Below are 27,661 nucleotides of genomic sequence, written 5' to 3'. Positions count from 1 at the left end.
TGCAAAAAAAAAAAAAAATCGTGGAGATTTGACTCAAAACGAGAAATTTGTCGTTTATAATTTTTTTATGGGTGAAATGGACTCCGCTGACTATCTAGCCAATAATACGAGCAACCAGACGTAAACATTGGAAAACATTCCACGTGTTTTCACTTTGAGTCACAGGGTGTGTGGAAGTCGTGCTCCGATGGCCCCCCAATGAGAAATGGGTGGGGCCTAGTGGCGGTGGTGGTGGCAATGGAAGGGAGGGTACTGGGGGGAGGGGGGCAGTCATTTGACTAATAATAATAATAATACTTCCCTTTGCATGTGTTTTTTTTAAGTTTGTTTTCACCTCGTTCATCACGAAAATCCGTAGTTGGACGTGAGCTCTCGGATCCTGTTTTCCCGGGTCATTTTCTTCAATTTCATTCGGCGGTTCTGGAACCAAATTTTGACCTGTCTGTCAGTCAGGTGCACGCTTTTACTGATCTCCAGGCGGCGCTCTCGAGTCAGGTACATGTTGAACAGGAACTCTTTTTCGAGCTCCAGAGTTTGATGCTTGGTGTACGGGCAACGCTTCTTCCGGCCGCTCTTTGCCGTCAGCCAGTTAGCCGCGTTGTCATTTTTCTTGTCGCCTGAAAGGGGACGACAACACACACGGACTTGTTTTAACATGCACTGCGGTACAGTTTTGTATTTTTTTGGGGGGGGGGGGGGGGGCATGCAGTTAGTTTGAATGTCTATTTAGATGTTAGCTTTGTTCTCCTACTATGCGTATTTCGTGCGAATCGGTGTCCATTGGAATTTTTGCATCCGTCTTGTGTGTGTTTCTTATTTATTTTTTTCCACTCTGTGTGTCCATTGGAGTTTTGTATCAGTGACCGCGTGTATATTTGTGTATGTGCATAGAAGTCTTAGTGAGAGTGTGTGTGTGTGTGTGCCTTCTCTCTTTGTATTTTTCCCCCTCTGCGTGTATACGTTTTTTTTGTCCGTGTCGGGGTTAATATATGTATGATTGCATCTTTGGGTCATTTTGCGCTCTATTTGTCGTTTTTTTTTTTGTCAATGGGGATTTTTTTAAATGAGTATTTGCAACGTCTTTACTGGAGTGTGTATTTGCATTTTTGTGTCACCGAGAGTGCTTTTCGTCTTTGATCGTTTAGTAATAGTATGTGTAGGTCTATTATTAGCACTGATTAGTGTCTTCTGGTCGTCAGTGACTGTCAGTGTGTATTCGTGTGTGTGTGTGTCAGTATTTTTAGATCAACGTAATTGTGTCACAAGGTGTGGAAATTTGCAGCCCACGATATTTTTTGGTTTGTTTTATAGTCAGTGTGCATATCCCATCGTCCACATCCCATTTGTGTCAACGTGCTTGTATCTTTTGTGTGACTGTTGTTGTGTTCATCCACATGCGTCAACGAGTGTCTGAATTGGTCTGTTAGTGCTATTCGCCGTTTTTTGTTGCTGTGTGTGTGTGTGTGTGTGTGTGTGTGTGTGTCTGCTAACGTGTGCAACGTAGCAAATTTGAAATGAATGACCCGTTTTTTTGCGTTAACGATAGCGTGGAAACAAAACTCCAATACATTATTGTACACAAAAGAACAAAAAGGACCCCATTTGAAATGAATGACCCGTTTTTGTGTTCGCGATAGCCAAGAGACAAAAACTACAATACATTGTTGGACACACAAACAAATCGGACCCTCACTTAAACCAGGTAGGCTAAAGGCTACATTTATGGCAAAAAGAGTTAGCTTTCTAGCCTCCATATACATTTCTATTAAATCCATGTTTCTTCAATGAATAAAGCGAAGCCCTGCGATTTAAGAACCTTCGCAATACTAACTGTCCGCTGCATGTCACGATATTTCTACGTCAATATAGCCCATTTATAACGACGGCGAATACTCGCGGTTATAAGACAAATGCAAAGATTGCAACGACGCGATAGGCTACGAAGCTTAACAGGTGCCGAAGAGTTGTGCAAGAGAACAGTCCGAATCAACGTCGACTCTACCTTTGGTGCCCTTCTCCGGCTTCTCCTTGTCCTGCTCGTCGGTCTCCTCGGCGGAGGAGTCTTCCGCATCCGTGGACTCGCGTGGATCTTCATTCCCGGCTGCGGCGTGAGGTTGCCGGTCCAAGTTCCCCGCGGACACGGACTCCTCGTGGTCCCCGCTCCCTTCTTGCGGGGCGCTCGGAGCTCGCGTGGAGGTCGCCGGCGAGTGGAAGCGAGCAGGGGGGCCGGAGTGGGGGCCCAAATGAGAGTAGGGAGGCTGTGGGCCGTCGGCGTTGTAAAGTTTATGAGGTTGTGCGTGGGTCTGAGACAAGCGGAAATAGCACGGCATGGGAACGGTGCCGCCTCCGCCGCCATCGTTCACCGAGCCAGCGGGGGCTAACCTTGAATAAGTCGGGTCTTCGGCACCGGAAGCTTTGGGGCATTTGGACTGCTCATAGAGACAGTAGGTGCTCTCTTCCTTAATGTTCTGCGGGAAGGAGCAGGGCGTTACCTGAGGACCCACCGAGCGCTCTTGGTCCACGCGACACGACCGCTGCGCGTCCATCCACATCTCCATACCGGACAGGTAGGCGCCCGGATTCGGGGGTCCCGCGTCAGCCCGCTTGGGGTTACCTGCGAAGTATCCATAGTTGTGTAGTCCGTAAGGCACTTCGGCGGCGGCGGTGGCGGCGCCTTGAGGCACGCACACGGCGGCGCTTCCCGTGTAATGACCTCCGCAGTTCTCAGCCCTGCCGGTGATCAGAGAATCCACTAAGAAGGCATTTCCTGATGGACTGTCCGAACATGACATTATTGTCGAGTATTTTGGCGAAGGGAGAAGGTAGCCCCCTCTGTCTGACATTTCTTGTGCAAAACATGCTTGATATGATTAGAAGCACCCCTCGTTCTAGCGTGCGCGCCGGGCGGCCAATCGGAAGCTCACAAAGGGGATAAGTCCCGCCCACTCGCAGCCGACGTAGGAAGGCTATCAAGCGGCCGAGGGACGAAAAGAACGCAGCCATCGCGCACCTTCATCTCTCCTTAATGCACCATTCGAGCTCGAGAAGGCTTCCGCGCTCGCCGTGACACGTCGCCAAAGTTGCAGGAAACGTTAAAATAGCAAATGCATCACGTTTCTCCACCCGATGTGGTCTGGACCCAAAAAAATGTGTCCGATCAAGTCGAAACTTGCGCGGCATGCGAACAAAAACGCACCAGAGAAGGTAAAAAAGCCACGGGACTTGAAAGGTAATAAAATGTCTAAAATTTGCCGATGGGGCTTCCAGCAGCCAGCTGGAGCACTTCCGTCAACAAAAAAAGAGCCAATTTGTTGGTGATAATATGGCCTGCGGAGAACTGGAGCGATATCAAACAAAACCAACATTTTGTTTTCTTCCCTTTCGAGATTCTTAACTCGAAGCCATGACCTTTACCCACTTACACCGTTTCTTTTTTTTATGCCCAGATTTATTTGCAATGGTATAAAAAGAATCATATCGCCATAAGAGGAACTTTAACAATGAGGGCTATTTGAAACAATAAAATAGTGATTAGGGAATATCAAGACAAAGGGTATGTTTGATCATTTCACTCTTCAAATAGTCGAATGAATAGAACTTTTTTTTTTTGGAGGGGGGGTGAAAATATTGGTTGGTTATCTTAACCAACCATTTTAACTGTGAAATTAGTAGAGGCCTACTTTTATGATTTTCAGGAAATGAGTTTGATTATCCCCCCCCCCAACCACACCCCCCAGCGTGAATCACAATTGTTTTAAAGATGATACTGGAGGGCTTACTTGTTGTTTAGAACAAACTAATAAAACGATGTTAATACTCGTACTACCAAGCAAACAGAGTGACACCACGTTCAAAATCAAAGTGCGTGTGTGTGTGTGTGTGTGTACCAAACAGCGTGCATGGTGTTTGCACGTACACCTCGTCTCACTGCTCCAATTCGGGGCCACAAGGGCCACAATAAAACTTTCCTTCCAACCTCCTTGCAAGGTCTTTGGCCATGTGCACTCTTACAGCTCCAGTTAATTTCGGCTTGCCTTGCCATTACCGGGCCCGGGTGGGCTGCAAAGACCCACGGGGGTTTATTAACAAAGGGCTTGGAAAAAAAATCTGATCAGGTATAAAACACATTGAGTCATAACTACTTATATATATTTAAAAAAAAAAACACCAGAGAATGTATTTGCATTACGTTTGGGATTATAAAGGCAAGTCTTACTAGCCAATATGCATGCATACTTGCACGCATATATTTGGACACACACACACACATTCATATATAAGTGTTGAATATTGCGGTCGATAATGCGATGCTTCACGTGTATTAAACGACATTTTGATCATCTAATGAAAGAAAAAAAAACTTCGATAAGCAACCAGGGTCAATGTATTTTTATGATTGTAATAACCAAAATATTTTTTTATCTAGATAGGCAACATATTTTTCATTAACACATACATATCAGAATCAGAATAATCTTTATTGGCCAAGTATGTAGAACACACAAGGAATTTGTCTCCGGTATATAAACATTATATACACACATATATATACACATGATATATATATACATGATATATATGTATATCATATATACATACATACATAGTATATACATATATATATATAATATATATGTGTGTGTGTGTGTGTATACACACACACACATATATATTCGTATTAGCAGGCTTTTGCATTATTCATCTATTGGATGTCGAAGCGCATTTGCGGTTCACCTGATTAGACAAAGTCAGATAAAAACATAATTTCAAATGGGAAGCCATGAGCACAATGACAACATTTTTTTCCCAACTTACCCTATTGTAGAGCTCTAATATTTCTAAACAATTCCGTCGATTTGTTTACATACACATGTACACACACACACACACACACACACACAATATATATATATATATATATATATACATACATACACATATACATATATATATATATATATTATATATATATAACACATTCATGTAGTACTATATTTATGGAGGAGTTTCTTTTACTGTCATACACACTTCTTAGGTTTCAAAATTGATCGGAAATAAGGCCAACGAAGCAACATCAGTCAATCCCGAAGCAGATATTTTCCTCCTGTGTCCTGCCAGCCTCTCGGACATATGAGCCAACGGTGGAACAAAATACATCAATTCATTACGTGCGTCCAGTATTTTACAATTTGGGCCTGTTGTGGAGCAACGAGGAGATAGGGAGTGGGGGGCAGGGGGGGGGGCTATCGATATCTTTCCGTTGCAGTTATTAATTGTCGCTATTAAATCTTCATTTTCACAGCTGCCCGGCCATTTTAGCCTCTCCACAGTTCACTCTGACCACTGGGCTTTGATCGGGCCCCATATAATGGTGGCCGAAGAGTCACTCTGGGTCGGATCATGTTCGTCCAGAGTGCAGCGATGAACAATAATGCGGCGTTTTATTACATCCAGCGGAAGCATTTATTTTTCACCAGAGAGTCCCAAAAAAAAGGGGGGAAGAAGGAGAGCGGGTCCACACGCACAGACGTCCACAGACACCGAGGAGCCTCAAGGGCAACATGTCGGGTCCAAAGATCGGAAGGAAAAAGGAGACGGCAATCCGCGTCCTATCGCGACCAAACAATCGACTTTGACTAATAAGACTTTTGCTACACTTGGCACGTTCGCCGGGTGTTTTGGAAGGACGTCAAACGCTGCTGTCTCTCCAGAGGAAGCGAGGAAGATAAATGCGCCGCTGTGATTTAAGAAGGTGACTGCACGCGTGTTTAGGGGCTTAACCAGCGACACGGCAGCTACATGTCCAGCGGAGCTTTTTGACTAAGAGAGCTCCGTGCGTTGTGAATTAGACTTTTGGGGGTGGGGGGGGGGGGGTGGGGGGGGGGCTCTAGCTGAGCGAAATGAAGAGCATTTGCACGCGCGCGGCGGCAGCAGCAATGGCGCACGTGTTGCCTTTTAAGGGCCCCCGGGAAGCGCGGCTTCCGCACGGCGCTGGGAGCTCCAGAACCCAAGTAACGAAGGGTTTTTAATTTCCGATATCGCCCATATACCGAGAAGCAGATATATATTCACAAGGAGGTGATTTTTTTACCTGCCTGCGTTAGAGGTGAACCCTCCGCGGCCGTGACATTGGTTCCAATAGCGCCGCCCAGTGGTAACGTCGAGTCTAGCCTCCCCCCCGCCCCAGGATGATTGAGACGGGCAACTCACGCGAGGGAAAGCGGTCCAAAAATGAAGTCCACGCGGGGAACGAGAAGTGTTTTTCTCCCCCCCCCCCCCACCCTCCACACCCCTCTCTCTCTATATCCTTTCCTCTTTCCTGTCGTGGCTCTCGCCTCCTTGGTAACACAGTTAATAACCTTGGGTCTCAGACGGTTTATTGCGGTGCACTCCAATTGTACAAATGCTCCAGACCCTCAGACGGCTTTTACGACTGCGTTGCCTCGGCAACGGGGAGGATGTCCCGTAATTAGGGACGGAATTCCAGCGCGTAGTAAGGGATGCGAGCGAGGCAAGGCCGGACTACAGCACAGAGGGGCAACCATAAACTTCAGCCTCTCTCTCGCCGGCGTTTATGACCCTTTTGACTGTCATATATGAACGCCAATGCGCTGCGGCTAACTGCCATAAACACAGAGATAACAACAGCAAATATGGCGGCCCTGCCCAAACCTAAGAACTGTCGGAACAAGGCTTTGCAAAGCCGCAATATGTGGCGTGACAGCTTGACGGGAGAAGACAAACTTTTAGGAAAGCGTGGGGGAGGGGGTGAGTGGTTGGGGGGGGGGACCCCGCGCACAAAAAATAATTGTCCATGTTTTCTGCACATAAAACGTTGCTCTGACTAACGAAAAAAGAGAAACGCATTTTGAGAAATAAATGATCATGAAATGTGAATTCTAGAGTTCATTTAAATGATTTGAGTGAAAAATTCAGAGCGTCACAATCAGAATTTGCACTTTAGGTTAACATGGCAGTGCGATGCAAAGACATTTCATTATATGCTCATTAGATTGTGATGGGGGGGGGGGGTAAAAGCTTGTGACAAGCGCCCTTGGTTTTGAATTCATCTGTTGTTTTTTTTTAATTTAATCTTGCAGTTACAGTTGTGTAATATTTTCCAGAGATCGATACATACAATTTTGCTCAATTGAGCATATAGCATATTTTTAATTAGCACGGAAAAAAAACATGACTTGTACTTTAGTCATGTTATTTTATCTCAGGGTGTTTTAAAATTGGTCGAATCGTGGATTTAAAAAAATGATGTAAAAAAAAAAGCCATGGTATGTCAAGTTAAACTACACCAAGTTTGGACTCAATTATTAAATTGTGAAAACTCGTTCATGAATAATTACCGCTTTGTCAAACTAAATCAAAAGGACACGCATACAAACAACACATCGTTGAATGATATTTTCAATTGGTTTTATTTGGAAATATAATACACAATCGTGTTTGGGGGGGGGGGTCTAACAAGCAGGAAATTCGATACGTTAACCCTGACCAGCTTTTCGCCCTGACAGCATATACATGATTTTTTTTAGAAAAGTTATTTCCATAATATTCAGATTATGCGACCGCAAGAACCGTTTGCGAGTCATGAAAGAAACCAGAACAAATTGAGTTGGATCAATTTGAGGAATTATGCAGGAGACCGGCTGCATGTTTCGATACCTGTGTTTTGGGCGTGAACCTCAGTGCAACTCCCGTGGATCCAGTGGACGAGCTTATGTCTCTGGTGGTTCGAGGCCTGCTGCCAAGTATTTGACTAAAAAGGCAATAGGGAAGAAAAAAAATTTCAAAACGGCATTGAAGGTTTACGGGGTATAAAAAGAGGGGATATAAATACATTTAACCTGCTTGTTGTAATAAAGGTTGACTTGGTTAGACGTGACATGAAAAAGACCGTAAACGAGTGGCTACAAAATAAATAGGCACACGCGCGCACAAAGAAGAAAAAAAACATTACGTTTACATTCGCATTCGTTAAAACACTATTTGGTCACACCAATACTTCTATTGATTCACTTATTAATTAAACGTGACTTCCTTTCTGTGATTCCATCCGTACAAAAAATATATATACATTTTTGATAACAAAATACACTGGTTCAGTCCGAGTCAAAACTGACAAAGACAAAAAAAAAAGACGAGGACGAGTGAAATTCACGATTGCGTGAGGTGGGCGTTCATTGCGCGCGCAATAGAGTCGCAATTTCAAAATAAGAGCTTCAATAGCAGAAGAAAGGTCCATGAAGCAAAAAAAAAAATAATAATAAAGTCTTCATCCAAGCTCGCTTTTTTCGGGTGCTAGTCCGCGAACTTGAAATGCCCCACAGTTGTTTTGGCGGCCATTGTGGCGGTAAGTGACAACAACCGCAGCCTGAGAGAGTCATGGCGGTGGTGGAAAGGGGGAGGGGGGGGGGACACCCGCGTGGATCCAAATAAGTCGCTCACTAGAGCAGAGGGTTGGATGTATAATATTGCAACCTGTCTCTGTTCAGCTTTTTCTCCTTCATGCGGCGGTTCTGAAACCAGATTTTGACTTGGCGGTCGGTGAGGTTGAGCATCCGAGACAACTGCAGCCGCTTCTCCTTGTTAATATACACGCTGAAAAAAAATTCTCTCTCAAGTTCTCTGATCTGATATTTGGAATAAGGGCATCTCTTCTTGCGGGTTCTCTGTCCATCTAGAGTGGAAGGGGGGGGGGGCAAAAAAAAAGGGATACGCTCGGGTTAGAATATACACACACCGTAACCGTTCAAGGTAATGTGAAATGATGATGATGATAATGATTACCCCCCCCCCCCCCAACCCCAAAGAATACATTAAGGGATCGATTGCTTGGAAACATGAAAGTCAACACTTGAGATAGTCCCTCGCATTTATCACCAATAACATTCCCCAGTTGAGTCAAAACAGTCGGTGCTGGTTGGCTTTGACCTCTTCCAGCAGGGGAGGCAGCAGCGGGCTAAATATACTTCCACTCACTATACTATGAAGAGTGGGTGCAACGTTTTTTTTTAAAAAAAAGACGATTTGCCAACCCTATGCAGGGGTGACGTGCAATAACGTCAAAAAAGTCGTATATGGCTTGACAGTCATGAGAGCAAGGCACCGCCCTCGAAACAATGCAAGAGACGTTTGAAAAGCTCTTATGGTGGGGTGGGGGGGTCGAGGGGGGTATCGTTTCCAAATGGGGTTCTATTGGATTCGTGCAGACGTTTTACTCATTTGCGGAAAGAAGAAAAAAAATAAATCACACGGCCAAATTCAATAACACGAACGTCAGGGTGCTGTTTGTAACAAAGTTTTGTTGCTGGGAGAGAGAGAGAGAGAGAAAGGGGGCTGGGTGGGGGGTCCACGGACCCTCTATAAACATTATATGCTTATAAAACAGCTTATAAAAAATTTAACAGCGGCGCGCGCAAGATTACAAAGTTTGTCTCATAAGCAAGGTGTCAACTTGAATAGGCGCAATACTCACTGCTGCTGCCGCCGCTGCTGCTGCTGGATTTCTCCTCATTGTTGCCGGAAGAGAGTTCGGGGCTGCTGGTGTCCTCCCGGGGCTCCTTGGCGTCGGCGTCCCGGCAGGAGGAGCCCGACCCCGAGTCGTCCGGAGCCGAGGCGGGTTGCTTACTGTGCGTTTTGTCGCCGGAGTAGCCGACGGCGGAGGGGCTCTCCGACGCCGTGCCGTACGCCGTCTCGTAAAATTGGTCGAAAGCTTGCGGGAGGACGCCGTTTCTCCCCACGTTGCCGTAGAAATTGGAAGATCCGGCGGCGGCGGCTGCGCCGTGATGGTGGTGGTGGTGATGGTGGTGGTAGGCGGCGGCGGCGGCGGCGGCGGCCGCGGTGCCGCTTTTGCCGAAAAGCTCCGTCGGCGCCGACAAGCAGTCCCGGTGCACCATGTCCTCGGCGCCCGGGTAACACTGCGTCAAATTGCCCCGGTGCGGCCATTTACTCGACGCGTCGATGGCGGCGTACTCCCGGAACGTCACCTCCCTGACAGGCTGGACCTGCGGGAGGTTCGAGGAGTACGAGTAGGTCACGGGCCGGGTGCTGGGACTCTGGGATAAAAAGGAAGGCAGCGCGGGGAACTCGGCACCGGCCGACACGTAGTAGGTGCAGCTGGGTAAATACATATTGGAGCCGACGGGGACGCGCTCGTCAAAATCCATCCTGGAGCCCGGGGTTCTACGACTCGACGCTGGCCTTGGATTCCTCCACACCCGCCGCGAGCATGGCTCTGAAGCGCCCCGCTTTCCCTTCGCCTCTTTCAAAGCTGCTCCGCCAAGGCAGAAATTTAGAGACGTAAAGCTGACGTGGAGAGCCATCGCCATCCACTCCACGGAGGCGGGGGTCACGTGACCACGCGGAAAGAAATTGACAGATTTCCAGTGTGTGCGTGCGCGCACGGTGCGCGCAAGCGCGCGTGTGTGTGCGTGTGTTAAGCTTGACATTGATAGTTTATCGCCATGTTGGACTCGGAATGAATTCTTTGAAAATTGCAACAAATCAGAGCGGGCTTAAAACTCGCCATAATTCTTTCAGGACTGTTTGCGATCGCACCGATTTTTTTTTTTGCTCAATAATTCGCAATAACAATCACAAAATATCACAATCCACTATTCTCAGGTATGCGCCATCACGCCGTCTTCGTTGTTATATATTCGACTTGCTTACACGTCGTGCATGATTCAAATGACGCCCGGATTAAAAAAAAGGGATGAAGTGAGGAATTGTGCGAATACGCACAATTCACCGCTGCGCCCCTTTTCGATTTTTTTTTTTTTGCATCGTTATACGACACAACCTGATTTGGAGGTTTGAAGTCTGCTTTTAGAATCGTCTTAGTCATCAGCATTTGGTGTTTTTTTTTTTTTTACAACAGCCAGCATTTGGCACCGTGCGCATTTGGTTATCAGGGTCATGTTCAAAGTAGCGGCTAATGTTTCAACCGTCTACACCAAGGTTGAAAATAAACAGGCGAAGGAATAGCGTCATACAGGGGGGTCCGATTTGCTCTAAAAATTGAGGCTTTATATTAAAAAGGTCAATTGCAACAACAGATATTTCAAGCGGCCGATCGTCATCATTCGCCAAGCGCGCTCTAAATGTCGTTTAAGCCCAAATATTCTTTCAAATGGTACGTGACCAACAAGTGTATTTGACTTGATTCCAACACGGAGGAATAAACCGCTCCATTTCTCGCAGCACGCTGCGCAGCAGCCTTTTCCACTTTGACGCGCGGACATTTCTCCATGTTTTTGCTGGACATATTTATTAAAAAACGTGCCGCTTCCAAGTACGGAACATCTTACAGATGTTTTTTTTTTAATCGACAATCTTTACCACGTCACCTCCCGATGTCCCGGATAGGAAAAAGGTTGGCATTTGACTTTACGTAGTTATCGGTGTACAACGCCATTTGTTTAGTTCTAAGGAATAATTTGAGTACTCGAAGCAATATCAGACCGAAGTTGACTTCGCGTTTGTTTGTTTGCAAGTTTCTGGTTTTTATTTGGCGGGTGCTTGTCACCGAGCAAATTGCTGCTGCTGGGAGGCCACCGTTGGAGACTCTGCAACTTGACTCTAATATGCTCCGAATGGGAGACTTGAGCTCGGATTAAAGACCGCCCCCCCCCCCCCAGGACCTCCCCGCCTTCTCACTCCCCTGCAGCCATGCCACCATTCGGACTCTCTTGATGGCACATGTGAAACACAAGCTGAAAATATCACAACTCCCTAATATGCTTTCTCGGGGCGCGCGCGGGCTTTTGACACCGTCTGAAAAGCGGACAAGCCGCGTGGGGCCCAGCGGGCTTTTATTTTATTTGGATCAATTACAGACAAACAAAACAAATTTTTTTTGGGGGGGGGACTTTTAAGAGCAACACGCCCCGCCTCTCTCGGTCGGTGCGGGCTAATTCTACGAGGTGCGCGGAGGCTTTTAAGCTCTAATTGAGCACAGGGAAAGCAAAGGCATAGCTCTGCACAGACCTGCGTTTTTATAGCCGCTTTACTATTCTGCTGAGCTTCCCCCCTTCAGCACCCCCGCCCCCCCCGTCCCCAACAGCCAGGCAGACACCACAAAGCATGGCCAAGCGTGACAGGAAAGTCGCCACCTACGCGGATTCAAAGTCAGCATGCTCGAGGGAACACAACAACACAACGGTGGTAGGATGCACTTGCAACAAATTGCCGCGCCTCAACGCCGACCGATTGGCTTTTTTTGGGGGGGGGGGCATCTAAAAATAGACAATGAGCGTTGTTAAATGGGTTTAACCTTGAAGGGAAGTTTGCCCGAGGATCATTTCTTGCAGGGGATTTTTTTTGGCAAGGCAAAGTGCAGTCTGGCACGCGGGAAGAGCACTCAAAGCCAAAGCTTTGTCTGAACGGTCGACTTCAAGTTCGGGGGAGGGAAAAGAGCCACAAAAGAGCAAAGGGTGGCCTTTACTGTGCCCCCGCAGATGAAGTTGCTTTAATTGCTGTTGCGTTGACACACGCAACAGGTTTTGATCACCCGGATCACTTTCTTGTCAGGCTGCAACAAGATCACGTTGCTACACATGTACACTACATATATATACATATATTTTTTTTTAAGTTGCTCTGTGCAGTATTTGTTTGAAGATGATCTCACGCGCTTAGAATTTCGCATGCAAGACTTTTGAGGTCAAAGAAACTTTCCTATGAAGAATTTACTGTCAAATTGCGTCGATTTTGAGAAAAGCGAGGGAGGGAAGCCATTTAAGGGAAAATGGCTAATCGTAAACAGACTTGCCATTTCGAATGGGGGGGGGGGCAAGGGGCGGGAGGACTAATTTAAGAACTAGATGTTAAAAAATGTCTTCTATTTTGTCAAATGAACAGTGAATGAACCCATGAACGTCTAAATCTTAAAACCAAATGATAAGTTATTGACTTCTTCACAGTCCAGTTTTGCGAAAGAAAACGAGTGGGGGGGGGGGAATGTCAAAATATTTCTCATTCAAGAGAAAAAGTGCGTTTCAACTTTACCTTTTGAATGTGAAAAACTAAGTTTGTGTTTTAAGCGGCGAGAAGGCTAAACTTTGTTTACTTTCTATTATTTTGTGAAAGAAAAAATTTGAACGCCGCCATTTTGAATGGAGAAAAAAAAAACAAATTTAAGATTATAAATTGGAAGTGAAAAAAAAAGCCACATTGAAACTAATTTATGGATTTTTTTAAACATTTTCTGGTTTGCGCAAGAAACTATAACAATCCCGCTTTGCCTCAAGGAAAAAATGTGTCGACATCACGCACACATTTCACCTTTTAGCTGTTGAACGAGCACCACTTCAACATTCTTTCATTCAGGCAAATTGGAAAGTGCAATTTTTTAAAACACCCCCCCCCCCCCCCACTCCCACCCCATTCAGAAAAATAAGTGGACACAGACAGACCAAACCCGGGCGTGTGCCAGAAAGCCTCGTTAGACTCCGAGTCAACAATTCATGGTGAGGAGGATCCGAGGGTACAGTTTAACGCCACATCAGGTAGGCCTGCGGGCTGTAAAGCAGGCAACCTAAATGGGCGCATTCAGCCCTTGCAGAAAGAAGCCTCCTGTAGTTTGAGTCCTTCAGTGGAAAAAAAGGCACCCAGCTTTTAGTGCTGCCTGGTTTTGTTTTCATTTTATGGTGGAAAAAAAAAGAGCTATCACACCTGCAACTCAAAAGGGAAAAATACGCTCTCACTTTCCAAACGAGAAACAGCCTCCGACTGTGCAGCTCCGCATTTGGAATCAAAGTTGAAGGAATTAAAAAGAAAGAAAAAAAAAGACATGTCAGATGTGTTGAAGTATCGACCGGAGCAATTTTCCGGTGCAGGGTAATTAACTGGTGCGCAAATGCTTCCGATTTCCCTGAAATACGTCACCTAATATGCAAATATTTCAACGAGAAACATTTCCAACGTTCTATTCGCCCTGCAAATCTTGTTTTTGAACTTGAATGATCCACGCTTGCCGTCTGCATGCAACGACGCCGTGACTGCAGTTGCACGGGGAGTGTAAAAGCCATTTGGGTGTAACAGGGTCAAAAACATTTTGCAGCTCACAAGAGTTTAGGGGCGGAAAAGAGGACGAGGACATAAAAAGGTAAGTTAAGAGAAGAAGAAAAAAAAAGAAGAACCTGATTCGAGGCTCATCTGATGAATTGTTTCTTTCCCCTCCTTCAGGTGACAGAAAAGTATACCGGGACCACACACAAAAGCCTCGTTAGAGAAGTGAGCAACTCCACGGTCAACGGGAGCACCTCTGGACACGCCAGTGGAGTTCCACAATGGCGGCTCTGACTCCTTGGATCGCATTTCGCCACACAATGGAGCCAGACAGAAAGGAAGAAAGCGGATTTTAGTGCCACAATAAATGAAAATGGGGAGCATGTGGAAACTGAATGTATTCACACACTGCTTCACATGTGTGCAGTAAAACGCATTTCAACACAGAATGGGCCCGGAGAAGATATTTCGTCAATCGACGAGTTGCAAATGAAATCAACTTGGATTCGACTAGATTATGTTTAGTTATTTGGTTGTTTGCTTCATAAACGCCTCCGTTGGGTGAAAATATTTCACGTCAAAAGGGGGCAAAAAACGCGATATGTTGCAACCCGAGGCGGATTTTTTTCCTCCCGTGTTTTAGATTTAGCAGTTTCGCTTAATAACGATCACTAGTGGTCTGTTTTTAATTAAAACGAAAAGGGAAACCGATTGCAGTCCCCCCCCCCATGACGTATACGTGCTACGTGTGCGAACCATTCAGACTATAGAACGATACGGCATAAATTGGAATAGTTAAAAAAGGGCAAATATAGCGCAACAAATAAATATTTGAAAAAAAAATAGTTTAGTTTTACGACGCCAAATTAACTCATTTAAATGGTGGCTACAAACAGATGCTTTGCACTCGTGTCACACTCACCAAAATCTAAATAATAAAACGACAAAAAAATCAGAGGGATTTAAACGTGACCGTCATTCACTGCTATAATACAAAAAGGCCACCCATCTACATTGACATGTGATTATCAGACAATGAATTCTGACATTTAATTCTCATAGCCAACGAGTTTAGCTACGGGGGATTTTCGAGATGTTGCACACAAAGGCGCCGATTCTGGACACTGAGGATTTGGCGTGATGTCGGTCACGCGTTGTAGTTGTTGGCTGTCAGCCTGTCACGGTGTTGGACTGGATTTTGTTGGGGGCGGATGTGAGATTATGGTCCAACCTTGAGCTGCCTAGTCGGGCCACATATTAGTCTCCGAGTGTGTTTGTGCATGTGTGTGTGCACACACGAGCCTCGCCTCCGTGACTTGCAGACAGCGAAGGTCAATGTAAAGAGCACAATGCGTGCTGCTGTTGGCCTCGTCTGGCTCCAAGCACGTCTGAGAGGCAGCCGACTTATTCGCCGGCCTGCTATGAGGTCACCGGGCTTTTTTAGCATCACAATCCCTTTCTAGCGACTGTAGTAAAATACAATTAACCGTATTTCAAAAGTTATTAAAACGTGTCAACACATCAAGATCGACGCGTAGCTTTGAAACCGGATCGCTTTCCTTCACATCTTCAAAAAAAAATATTGCATAATGATCCATTTCTATTTGCGTTCAATTTAAATGACGCGTGGAAGGTAAAAGGCAAGGTCAAGCCAATCTCTGCAACACCCAGTTTGGCCTTAAGGTGGCAGCAGAAGTCAATGTTTTGCAGGCCACTCCATTGTAACGCAAAAGGGCGTTCCAGTCATAAAACTCCCGCGTGACCATGGAGGAGGCGTGCTAGGAGTTACAACTGCTCAAATTACGTCTCAATAAAAGGGAGTGGGGACCGGGGTTTGTGTTATCCTCATATTAACCAATCGAGATCGCCCTGCCGCCTGGCGTCCAATGAGCGTCGTCCTTCGCTTCCACGCCAGCTTCCGCAGTGTCAACCTACTGCGCATGTCCAAGAGCGCCTAGTTCCGCTTGCGCGTACCACAAATGTGACGTCACAACGCAAGGGCTGCGGCCACGCGAACGCAACCCCCCGCGGGTCCTCAGTAAGGCAAGTGACAAGCACGAGTCTAAAAACGATATTCTAATGTACAATACTCCAGGAGCGTTTCAATGACAAAGACGAGAATTCAGATTTTAAAGAGCCGTATTCCTATTAAAACAAAGAATATTTCTTATATTTTGTACGAGTGTGTTAGATTTTATAGTCGATCGTATTCATGTACATTGACGGCAGGTACAGTTGTTGATTTTAAGATCTACAAAGTTGAGTGGAATAGCTTCGCTTTAATCATTGAATAGCTGCACAGGTGTAAACAAATCGCAAAGTTGGAAATCGAACAAATGACTTCAGATCCACCCAAAACTAGACACACACACACACATGGCGTAAAGTCGTCGCCCCCCCCCCCCAAAAAAAAGAACTACCGCAAATTTACTCCAAGTATATATCACATATGTGGCTAAATCGGCGTTAAAAAACTCCAGAAAAATAAATTACCCCACATTAATTTTCTGAGATTGATTAATTTAATCGATATGTAGAATAGTGCAAGAGACAAGACACACCAAACAATGAAATCATTTGGTGTTGACAAACAAGCACTACTTGATAATAACAAGTCTCTCACACACACACTCTGATATATAGACACACAAACACGCACACACACACGACTAGAAATTATTTCGATTAATGTATCCATTTGTTTCATTTGCCTATGACTGGTCCTCGATTTTAGAAACGAAGATGACCGCTTACGTATATTGGGACATGCACTCCTATAACGTTCGAACATTTAAAAAAGGTAAATAACCCCACAATACTCATTCCAAAACAATCTTAATTCACCGTCACCAAATGAATCGAATCATCAATTTAATTTTTTTTTTACCATGCGGCGATCTGTAAATCGCTAAGAGACATTCCATGATAATTGCGACAAGTTTTTGATGAAGGCGAGGCAATTATGAAACCAAATATGAATCACGGTTGCATCACCAAATCGGAGTGAGCTTGTCAGGGGAGTCGCGCTGTCATTTGACTCACAGTCACACTGACTCACGGATTGATGTAGCCTAAGGAAACTTGCGCGATGAGATAGCTCATGCTGCTTGTTCACGTGCAACTGCTTAGTCACTCACTCAAAACATCGATGAACGCATTTCGACGCGAGCGCTAAATAAGTGACATTTCGACTTTTGTAAAGGCCCTTCCGACGAATTAAATTAAAATAAAACGCGTCCATTTTAAAAACTCGATCCACATTTTACATGCACAATATATTTTAGTTTTTGAACACATGACAATCGTTGCAGAAGTAGCACCTCGAGCGACAAATTATTTTTGAGACGTTAGGAACGGGTGGATGCAAGGGCGTAAATTATATGTACGTTTAAAAGAATAAATTAAAAAAAAACACCAGAAGCTGAATCTATATAAATTTCTGGGGAAAAAATTAAAATTGGTTCTTTGCGCTAAATATTGCTGAAAATTATACAAATATGTCCAACAGCAATTTGCATGACAATGAATAAATTTCACTTGAATTGAGCACAATAAGGAGAGGAATAAAAACCCTCTAAGACTTCCAATGTGCACTGGAAATGTTTTATACAGTTAACAAGTAGAGCATGCGAGTTTGATTATTATCAATTCAAAATGTTACTATACATTCCTACATCCTCAATACATTTGAATACTATCGTCAATAATACATAAAATAGTGCATTATGATCAGCAACGCGAGATACGTAATCGAAAAGTGATGTCGTTGCAATGATTTCAATCATGTTAGTCACAACATGGCCGCTAGATGGCAGTGTTTATCTACATTTCAGCACAAATCCTCTTCATCTTTCTTAGAGCTCTGTTGACTTCACATATTTCTCTAAATTTGAAATATTTTACATTTTCCATATAAGCATTTTAATACGATGCGAGCAATTGCAAACCAATACTCAGCACACGTTCATGGTGAAGTTGCGTGGAAATTGTTGACCAGTAAATTAAAATAATGCAGTAAAAGCCCGAAAATAAACATTCGTTCGAGGGGAAAAAGACCCCAAAAAGCATATTAAATAACTATATAGTTCTAGATATGAAATAGTCTGTTTTCAACATTTGGGATGCATATTAACCAAATACACAGTTTATTGGCACGGACACACAAACTTGACGTCATGCTATAATTTTTCTTTATATACAACCACATGGTAAGTCACACATTATGAAAGATAAATGCACGACATCAACATATATCCCGGAAGATTATCTGAGCATTAGAGAATTGCACCATGAACGAGGACACGCGTTCCAACAAGCACGACAAGCTAAACATGTGGGTAAGATCAATAAAATAACATTTAAAAAACAAAAAGGAAAAAGCCATTGGGGAGATTAATATTTAACATTCCCAAGGTCCAAATCCGAAATACCGTCGTTTCCCCACGGATCTTCGCATTTATCACTCTCGTTAAAAGTTGCAGATAAAAAGGTGGAAGCTCGTTGTGCACCATTCTAGGAGAGTGAGCAAAAAAAAAAAAAAAGTCACAAATACGGCAGTTCAGTGTTTATTTTTTCCTCGTTGGACAACAAAGAAGCAGCTGTTTTGTTTTATTTTTTGCTTTTGCTCCAAAAAGCTCCAGGACGTCATCAATCGACAAATTATGGCTGTTCCAAATCAGTCCATTGCGTGTGAATCTTTGTGTGTGTGTGCGTGTGTGTATACGTGGAAGAAGGTGGTGGTGGGGGTGTGGGGGGATTTAGGTGATTGGTTTCAATTTGTTGACAACCTTCTTCTCCTTAACGCGTCTGTTCTGAAACCAAATTGTAACCTGCCGTTCGGACAGGTTGGTCTGGGCAGATATCCTTCTCCGTTTGTCCTTCGTGATAAATTTATTGGCAGCGTATTCCCGCTCCAGTTCCTTCAGTTGCACCTTGGTGTACGGGACTCGCTTCTTCCTCCCACGCCTGTACGAGCCGGGGTCGCCGCCTGCGTGGGACGCCGCGTCTGCGGGGACGAGAGAGCGTCAACAAGTGCAAAACGTGCACGACGGGACAATTTGCGTATGGGGGAAATAAAATGAGTGGCTTTCCCATAGATAAATGATATTATACAAAAACCGTGACAAATTAAAGCATGAAAAATGAACTTTGATCGCAGTAAATACCCGCTTAAAAGCAATGGGTGAAAAACAACGCTCCTTTTTGGTCAAAAATTGGACCGACCCAACTCCCTTGCACAAAACAACCCCATAAAAATGGGTTCATTTTCCAAAACAATCCAAAATTGGGTCCAATTCAACAAAATGGTGTTATTTTTCCCCGAGCAGCTTTAAGGGTTGCGTGTAAAAAATATATAAAATCAAATCAAGACGTTCGTTAGCTGCAACATGGTAGCTTGCCTATATAAGACCCCAAAAGGTCCAAAGAAAGAATAAAAAATGCTGATTCAAGCTTGCCTACCTGAAAGGGGGGACTTCCACATGTGTCCGGACTGAGGTTGCTCCTTGCCGCAGTAAACTTGACTGTTCCAGCCGTTGGCGGCCAAGCTCCACGGCTGGTAGCTCTCCACGGGCAATAATGGCTCATGTCTGGCCTCCGAAGGCGCACCGAGAGTGGGCACCACGGGTACGTCCAGGTAACCAGGCACAGGTTGGTAGGGACCCGACGGATACGTGGGGTAGAAGGCGAATTCCTTAGCCCGGGAGGTGAAGTCGTCCCCAGGGGCCGACGTGTCCATGTATTTCTCGCCGTAGGCGGAGGGGGGCTGCGCCCCGCACGACTTGATTCCGCCGTGGTGCGACATTCTGCACGGGTAGTAGCCGCTGCCAAAGTAGCCGTAAGGCAGGGAGGCGCTGGAGGAATTCTGCGAGGCCGAGCAAGGGCTGCATTGCTTCGCCGGCTCGCCCACGCCGGTTGCGGGCGCGTCCCCGGACGGGTACGCCGTGCTCGGTGCCAGGGAGGCCGGGTGCGCCATCAGGTTCCTGCACTGGTTCGCCGCGAAGTTACCGCCCGCGAAACCCTCCATGTTCTTGCTCACTTCATCAGAACCGCCGCCGTTGTCGTAGAGGAACATCACCGACGGGTCGAGCCAGCAGCGAGGAGGACGGAGCAGCAGTGACGTTGTCATAGCACGCCGTCCAACATTGAAGCTTCTGGCTCTTTTCGAAAAAGCCCACGGAGTGAAAAAAGATCCATCCTGGTTCCCAGAGCGTAAAAACGGTGACGCGCAACCGGAGCGCCTGACGTCGCGTTATCATTGGTCGACGCGCTGACACGTGACCGGCTCTGCCAGAGGAGGGACGGTAAACATTCCCACTTGGCGTAATTAAATGGAGGAATATGCGAAGACGTAAATTGATCCGAGTCAGCCACTGAGCGAATATTTTGCGACGAATTTGGTTGCGGCGTAACGTCTGAAATAACTCTAGAACCGAGTCGACGACGCGACATCCCAATTTTCTTCGATGGGAGATCCGCTTCGAAACGTCTGCTTTAATGGTGCACAAAGTACACTCAAGGGGAGATAACATGGTCGATTACGCACATATTAACGACAGGATCCATGCCCATATGCCACGTATTCACCCCATACGCAATCTGAATGAACAAAACGTACACAAAAAATAAAATAGGGACATTATTTTTAATCGAGGCCATGGCACAAAACCAGCATCGACTCGATGGGTTGTGGTATAAAGTCAGCTCCAGTTTAAACATACATTCTTTCCCTATATGCATGAGCAACCGGAAGAAGCAAAGTGCACGACTCCTCATCACCATTTTTAAACGCAAGCTGCGTTTCAAAACGCATTGAAATATGTATTTCAAAATTAAATTCATAAGGGGAGGATGACAATAACGATCTATAGCGGCTAGCAAACGGCGCAATGTAGCAAACAAGCCTTTGTAAAATGTTGCTCATGTTTGTTTACGTTTGGTGCGTATTTTCCTCAACGTGGACGTCCTTGAAATGGACACGGGAGGGGAAAAAAATGAAGCTTTCAGACGCCATCAATGTGTAAATTGCGCCCGATTATTATCTTAAGGGGGGGCTATTGTGACTCGGGCTAATTACGGGAGGGAGGTGGACGCCACTGGAGGCCAAGGTCAAGTTGAAAGTTGCCGTCTCGCCGTCCGGCTTGAGGGCCATTGAGGGCTTTGAAGGGAGCGTCTGAGTTGCTTGAAAAGAACGGAAGGAGGGTGAGAATTCCTGTCCTAATGAAAGCTATTGAAGGACATCAACTTTTACTATCATTTTGTTTTAGGCACCTTCGCTCATTCTCGACTACTCGTTCCAATGTCTCTCGGCGGCGTTTGAATCAAGCGCACCTTTTTTTGTGCGTGTGTGTGTCGGAGACTCTGCAGTCGAATCCAAAGAAATGAGTTTTGTTTTTATGATTTGGAGACCTTTTCGGGGGTGGTTTGTAGGCAAATACGTGTGACAATGGTGGGAAAGAAGGGGAAAGGGGTAAACGCGTCGCTTCAATGTGTGTCTGGCGTGTTTACAACCGTTGGCTCTTGGTCTGTTGGTTCTGACGCTTTCGCTCATCTTGTTTGACTTTTTAACTCGAACTTGAGCTCTTTCTTGGCTTTGTTTTGTAAATGCTGTCGTGAACTTTAATGTAAGGCACCGGATTTAATCACAAGCAAGTACACGGGAAGTTCACGGAGCCCTGCAGGTTGCTGCGTATTGATAGACAGTAATCTCCATTTGAAAAAAATAAATAGTATCGTTCATAAGACCAGCACAAAAATAATCACATTAAACTATATTAGAACCATTTTAGTATATTTCTCCACAAATATGATGCTATAGGATCCTTACGAACCTGCATGCTCCAAATCGGGTTTTTTTGTTTTGGGCGTTATATTAAAAATCTGTGATGCCCTTTCCACCCTTTGAAAATCCACAACGGCAAGTCATAAAGTTACACTTTTTTGTTCACTTTACGAGAGATTGATTCAATTCAATATTCAAGTGTAAAATGTGTATAATTTTGTCAGACTTTTTAGAAACTGAGGTTTTTTTAAGTTCAAGAGCACCGTTATCGTCTGAAGAATTATTTCATATTACACATTCCAACTGTTCTCATTTTGATGGTTATACATTCTACAGGGGAACACAGGCTCGTGTTGTAGTTTTTTTAAAAAAAAATCTGAAGTCAATTACGGAATTTAAAAATATACTGTATATATTTATTTGAGGGGGTTGCAGTGATTTAGCTCAGGTGGCACAAGTGAAATATAGACAAATGTATCAGATGAAATGCATTTGGTTCCTGCAATAGACCCTCATCCCAGAGTAGTAAAATTGGCTCGATGCAAAACGGGCAGTGTGATTGCAAGATACAGTATAAACCGTTCTGGACTCGGCGCTTCAGCAAATATATAATTTGGGCCGTCTGAACGGCTTTTGACGTCACCAGGAAACTCGAGGGAGGACAAAAAACCGAATGACAGAGGGACAGTAGAAATTACAAGGCCCAACTTGTTGCACGGAGCTAAGATTTGGGCATTTTCTTCCAGTTAGCAGTTGCATGCAAGTTCAAATCGTGCCGTCAGCAAGGCGCTCTCGGTAAGGTGCGGCCAGTCCAGACTACAAGACCTCCTCCCAATGAGCACATGCAAGTTTCCAGCAGGGGGGCGCGCACACAAACAGGCACCCAAATTCAAACTCCGACTTGCACTATTTCAATTCATTCTACAGAAATGAGATCGACGCGGCTACAACCGTCGTGACAATTTTCCGTTGCCGCTCTTCTACGCGCAGGGGCCACTCCAAAAACAACTCAGACGGAGACACGAGGCTGCACAGTAGTTACATTGGAACTGTATTGGGAATTGCATCTCTGATTTACGCCCAAAACAAAACTAAGAAAGCCGCATTTATTAGGACTTGACGGGTGGGAAATGTCTCAAAATGCCGCATAACATGTCAAAGAAAATGTCCAGGACGTCTATTGAGTCGACAGATAATGTTAAAATAATATAGCATTTTTTGGGTGCTGAACGTTCCAAACCACATGCGAATATTTTAGGCTCGCTTTGCATCCAGACCCGGATGTGCTTTCACGGACCGTATTTTCACGCTGTGCAATCGCACAAAACCTTCAGATGTATATAATGTGCTCAAATTGAATCTCACTTTTCAAATCAAATCAGTCTGGCCCCACATTACATTTAAAAGAAGCTCGGAGGCCCGATCCACAATAGATGATATAGTTTCTGGTGGGAACTGGGTGGTTTGTATTCTGAAAATGTGCGGTAGTCGGCTACATATGATGGATAAGTATCACAAACGCAACAATACACCCCTTTCTTCCCCGTAATAAAACATACACTATCCCCCACCCCTTAGAATTAAATTTAATAAAACATAATTTTAAAGCAGGCGGACAAAAGACAAGTAGGCCTTGCATGCAACCGGGTGAGTTCGGTTCAAGATCGAGGACTCGGATGTCAATAAAGAGCGACTTTCAATGACAACATTTAGCGATATAAACAAACATTTTTTGACCCTTCACAAGTTTGATCTTCGCTTGTCGACCAGCATAATCTTACATGTTTTGTTTTTTTAAGCACATTTGTTTTTAGTGTGCCCCAAATGACTGTTTGGCGCTCGGTAATTGATTCGTGGCGTATTTGTTTTGCCGTTATGACGTCATTACTTTGGGATATGAAGGCGCTCCCATCACGTGCAATGAATCACACTTAGCCCGTCTTCACACACACACACACGTTTTGTTATATTCTTGTTCTTCACATACCCGTTTAATTTTTAAAAAAGTACAATATAGGGCAGAGATTAAACGCAATGGCGGCAAGGCTCTAAAACGAGAAAACGGTTTGCAAGCAGAGACTTGTAAACATGTTTCTCAAGTGATGCCAGTCTGACGAATCCGGACTATTGCGAAACGCTCCGGCTTTGCACCTGGAGTGTTACCCTGCTTACTGATGTTGGCCCACTTTATGCCATGAGCCCAGCGCCACTTTTTGAGTTCAACGCATGCCCAACGTTGGAGTCTCGCCCGGGTACAGTCAAAGTGTTTGCAGGGATGAGACAAAGGTTTCCAGCTGTAGTCACCCGGACGAGTTTGGCTCCAAGGTCAGCGAGTTACGTCTGCGTGCGTCATCGCTTTCAAGGCCAAACTGAAGCGACGGAGAGAATGAGAGAAACGGGAGGGGCGACGAAATTGTTTGATTAGCGTCCAGTTTACGAAGCTTTTCTCCGAAAAGTGTATCAAAACATGTGCGTAATTATGTTCCCCAAAAATTCTGGTCTACCCGTGGATCGGGTTACGCGCGTACTGCATAGACTCCATGGTCAAGTTCAAGTTGGCCTGCCCGCTGCCTCATAAAAGTGAGGGGTGCATTAGCACCCCCCCCCCGAACCTCTTCCTTGAACTTCCCCCAGCAAAGAAGAAGTCACGAGTAGAGTTCTGCTCTATGTCACAAAGAATGGCCCAATTGTAATGGCAGCGGTGGCAAAAGTACTTAGGTCGACTTAAGGAAAAAATACAGATACTCGTGCATGACAACAGTGTAAAAACGCAACTTGTATTTGGGGGATGGAGGGTGAAAAAAATGACGTCATTCAAGTTGGACACTTATTTTTTTTATTTTCCATCTAAATTACGGATATTGAAGACAATATCAATTGGCACCACAAAGCAAGCAAGATCTTGTTTGTATCTAATAATTTGCCGAATCGTTTCTTTCTTAAATCTAAGAAGATGGACAATACAAGGAACAATTAGCTTCGTAAACGGTTATTTCTTTGTTGTGAAATCCGGGAAAGGTTATATTCACAACAGCGCAAACAAAATATTTCTTCCAATGCCGAAAGCGAATTTTTATTTTTGTTTGTTGCCTTGAAGTTTCGAGTTAACCCATTTTTTTTAAATTTATTATTTTTTTTGGGAGGGGGTGAAGGCTGTTAAAAGTAGAAGCACTGAGTCAACTTATTTACTATAAGTAAGAAATGGTCTGACAGGTACTGCAGTACAAAACCAAAGTATCTATTTTTACTGTCAATAATAGCCTATGCATGTTTCGAAAGTGCGAAGAAGAAAATCACGCGACAGGTTCGATGTTTAGCAACGAGCTTGTTAGCTCCACAATTTATGCTATCAAAACGTCTCGCTAAAGTTATGAATTGACCTACAAAAAAGAAATATACATCATCAAATTAGTTTAAAAAATAAATTTCGATATATACAGTATATATTTTTTAGATTAGAGCAATCTTTTTTTGTTTTTTTAACCATCGGGTCTCCAACACGACGATGCAGTTTAAACGGATTTCGTGCACAACGTTAAATTCACGGCTGAGGACGATCTTGCTTTTCTCCAAGTCATCGTCAATGCTCCTTCGTTCACGATCCTAACATTTCACCGGCGTCTTTTTTTTCCTCCCGATACGATCACAATCGCTCAAAATCAACATCCTCCGTTTATGTCGTGTTATCATCCACGTACGACAAAAAAAGTTAACATGCTAATTGCCTAACTAAACTTTTTGGACTGAAACATATCCCTTCCACCTGTGTATGTCTTCATCTTTTTAAGACACCCCCCCCCCCCCCCCCCCCCACACACACACCGCAAAGTCTCCAAGCCCCTTCCGCTGTCCTTCCCTATCTAAAACACACACAATATAAATGACACTACTGTAAAGCAAGCGAGGTCATGACGGTTGCGCAAAAGCCTCTCAAACGCGTTATCTCGGAAGGGTCACAAGATTCCATCTGCCCTGGCCAAGCCCGGTTGCATAACATCAGGTAGCACAAAACAACAGATCATCCAAGAGAGTTTGTTACCAAGAGACGACGACAGCCAACTATCAAAATGTTTGATACCGAATGCAGACAAGCTTCTGTCTCGTGTATGCGCACAACTGAACCAACATTCTTAATCCAATTTTTTAAATTGGACACTTACGCAACCCTCAAGCTTTACGACGAAACATTACAGAATGACCGAATTCAATGTTCAAACTGGACAATATAAAGTGTTACAGTGCCTGAAATGTTACTGGGGGGGGGGGGGGGGGGTAATCCAGTATGGGATGCATTTGAAATATTATCGAGTTGTATTTCATTTAATTAAGCACAATAGATTTGCTTTTCAACCGTTGTTTTGAAAACATGTTTTAAACATTTTCATTTAAGAATTTTTCAAGCTTCCCCCCGCCCCCGACACACATTTAAGTGGAATGTGCATGACTGAAAAATGCATTCCACTTTTTTTGTTTTTTAAAATGTACTGTTCGGTTGCATTTAACTTTTTAGTACAACGTATTTGTATTTTCGAACGGTTCTTTAGTTACCATTTGTGCAATACATTTGAACTGAATCAGGACGGAATTGCAGCCTCGCTTTTTTTCTCCGATATTCCAACACGCCTGTTGATGTTCAAAAATGGGCTCCAAATGATTTCTTTTCAAACATCACGACAACCCAAACAGCTCGAGGGGGTAACGGAGAAAGCGAGATTGTGCTCCTTTTCTCTCTCCATCTTTTACAGGCCGGATGAAAGAGTTGGGGGAGAAAAAAAAAACCCAAAAGAATTTCCCCACACTTCTCGGCAAGCAAGCAGGGAGCGAGGCAGGGAGGGAAGGAGGGAGACTGAGGGGGCGGGGGGGGGGGGGGAGAAGACCCACTCGGGCCTTTACTTCTATTCGACAGGCGAGGGCGCACAAGGACAACAGAGGCTGCTGCCATTTGAAGCTTCCCTCCCCAAGTCCTTCATGACACGACCCCGCCCAGATGCACGGCCTCGCATCACAAAACCCACCTTGCCTTGCCTTGCAGCTGCACGACCGTATCGACAAAAGTTGGACTGTATCGAGACGCGCTAGGAAAAGTGGATCAGCTCTCGAGGGGAAATCGCGGAATGTTTGCAAGGTGGAGCTTTGAATTGGAAATCAGAAATGCACACCAGCCCTGGGTGTCATTTCATCTCAAATAAGTCAACAGAAACCCCCCCCCCCCCCACATCATCCCTAATAATCTACTGCACTGTCCATTCGGTCAGGAACGAATCTGTGAACGCGTGCAAATGAAAGGAGACGCGCAGGAGGGTAGGGGAAATGGGGGGCGTGGGGTGACCTCATACACCGACAGAGATGAAAATCACGTCATGGCGCCAAGTTTTAAAACTGAAGGCAGCAGGATATTTTTTTGAACGGGATGTTTCCTGACCTGGCTCTTAACGGTTAAGGACTTCAATGTCAAAGGGTCTCTTATCTAAACGGACCCCGAGTCTTGACCTTTAAGGACTTTACTTGACTCCACTTAAGTTCGGGTGTAGGTGTAGTTGAGGGTTGGGGGGGGGGGAGGTGAGACAGCATGATTTATAAATAATAAATAGTTAAAATGGAAAACGTCTATCTGGAACGAGAGTTGCCAAAAAATGCTGTCACTGACGCTTGTTTCAAAGTAAAACTACCGATTCGACACTTTTACTGAACTAAAGGTAAAAAGAAAGTACAGAATCGAAATTGTACTTACGTACAAAATGTAAGCAAATTCTCACAATTCGAAATGGCTATTGAAGAACAACAACAACAAATGCAACAAATATAAAACCACCGGATATGCTCACAAAACGTGTTGTCGCGGCTTTAGGAACTGAC

The 27,661-nt window shown here is 44.7% G+C and overlaps 3 protein-coding genes and 1 long non-coding RNA gene across 4 annotated transcripts; 1 reads left to right on the top strand and 3 right to left on the bottom strand.

Moving 5' to 3' along the window:
• Nucleotides 1-268: 268 nt before the first annotated feature.
• On the bottom strand, nucleotides 269-3,527 carry LOC127603781 (homeobox protein Hox-A10-like). Its single transcript, XM_052070389.1, has 2 exons — nucleotides 2,003-3,527; nucleotides 269-617 (listed from the first exon to the last, which is right to left on the bottom strand). Exons 1-2 carry the CDS (start codon nucleotides 2,841-2,843, stop codon nucleotides 343-345), a joined length of 1,116 nt encoding a protein of 371 aa, XP_051926349.1. The 5' UTR covers nucleotides 2,844-3,527; the 3' UTR covers nucleotides 269-342.
• LOC127603804 (uncharacterized) lies at nucleotides 2,420-14,474 on the top strand. Its single transcript, XR_007963126.1, has 2 exons — nucleotides 2,420-2,567; nucleotides 14,203-14,474. It is a non-coding gene; the product is annotated as an uncharacterized LOC127603804 (long non-coding RNA).
• On the bottom strand, nucleotides 7,412-10,372 carry hoxa11a (homeobox A11a). The gene is made up of 2 exons (XM_052070390.1): nucleotides 9,491-10,372; nucleotides 7,412-8,692 (listed from the first exon to the last, which is right to left on the bottom strand). The coding sequence occupies exons 1-2, from the start codon at nucleotides 10,341-10,343 to the stop codon at nucleotides 8,460-8,462; spliced, it is 1,086 nt and encodes a 361-aa protein (XP_051926350.1). The 5' UTR covers nucleotides 10,344-10,372; the 3' UTR covers nucleotides 7,412-8,459.
• Nucleotides 14,475-17,645: 3,171 nt separating the features above from the next.
• Nucleotides 17,646-20,247, bottom strand: hoxa13a (homeobox A13a). The gene is made up of 2 exons (XM_052070407.1): nucleotides 19,486-20,247; nucleotides 17,646-19,030 (listed from the first exon to the last, which is right to left on the bottom strand). Exons 1-2 carry the CDS (start codon nucleotides 20,150-20,152, stop codon nucleotides 18,783-18,785), a joined length of 915 nt encoding a protein of 304 aa, XP_051926367.1. The 5' UTR covers nucleotides 20,153-20,247; the 3' UTR covers nucleotides 17,646-18,782.
• Between the last annotated feature and the right edge of the window lie 7,414 nt (nucleotides 20,248-27,661).

This window comes from Hippocampus zosterae, chromosome 7, assembly GCF_025434085.1.
Source record: "Hippocampus zosterae strain Florida chromosome 7, ASM2543408v3, whole genome shotgun sequence".
Taxonomy (NCBI): Eukaryota; Metazoa; Chordata; class Actinopteri; order Syngnathiformes; family Syngnathidae; genus Hippocampus; species Hippocampus zosterae.
This window is presented reverse-complemented; position numbering and strand designations above follow the sequence as displayed.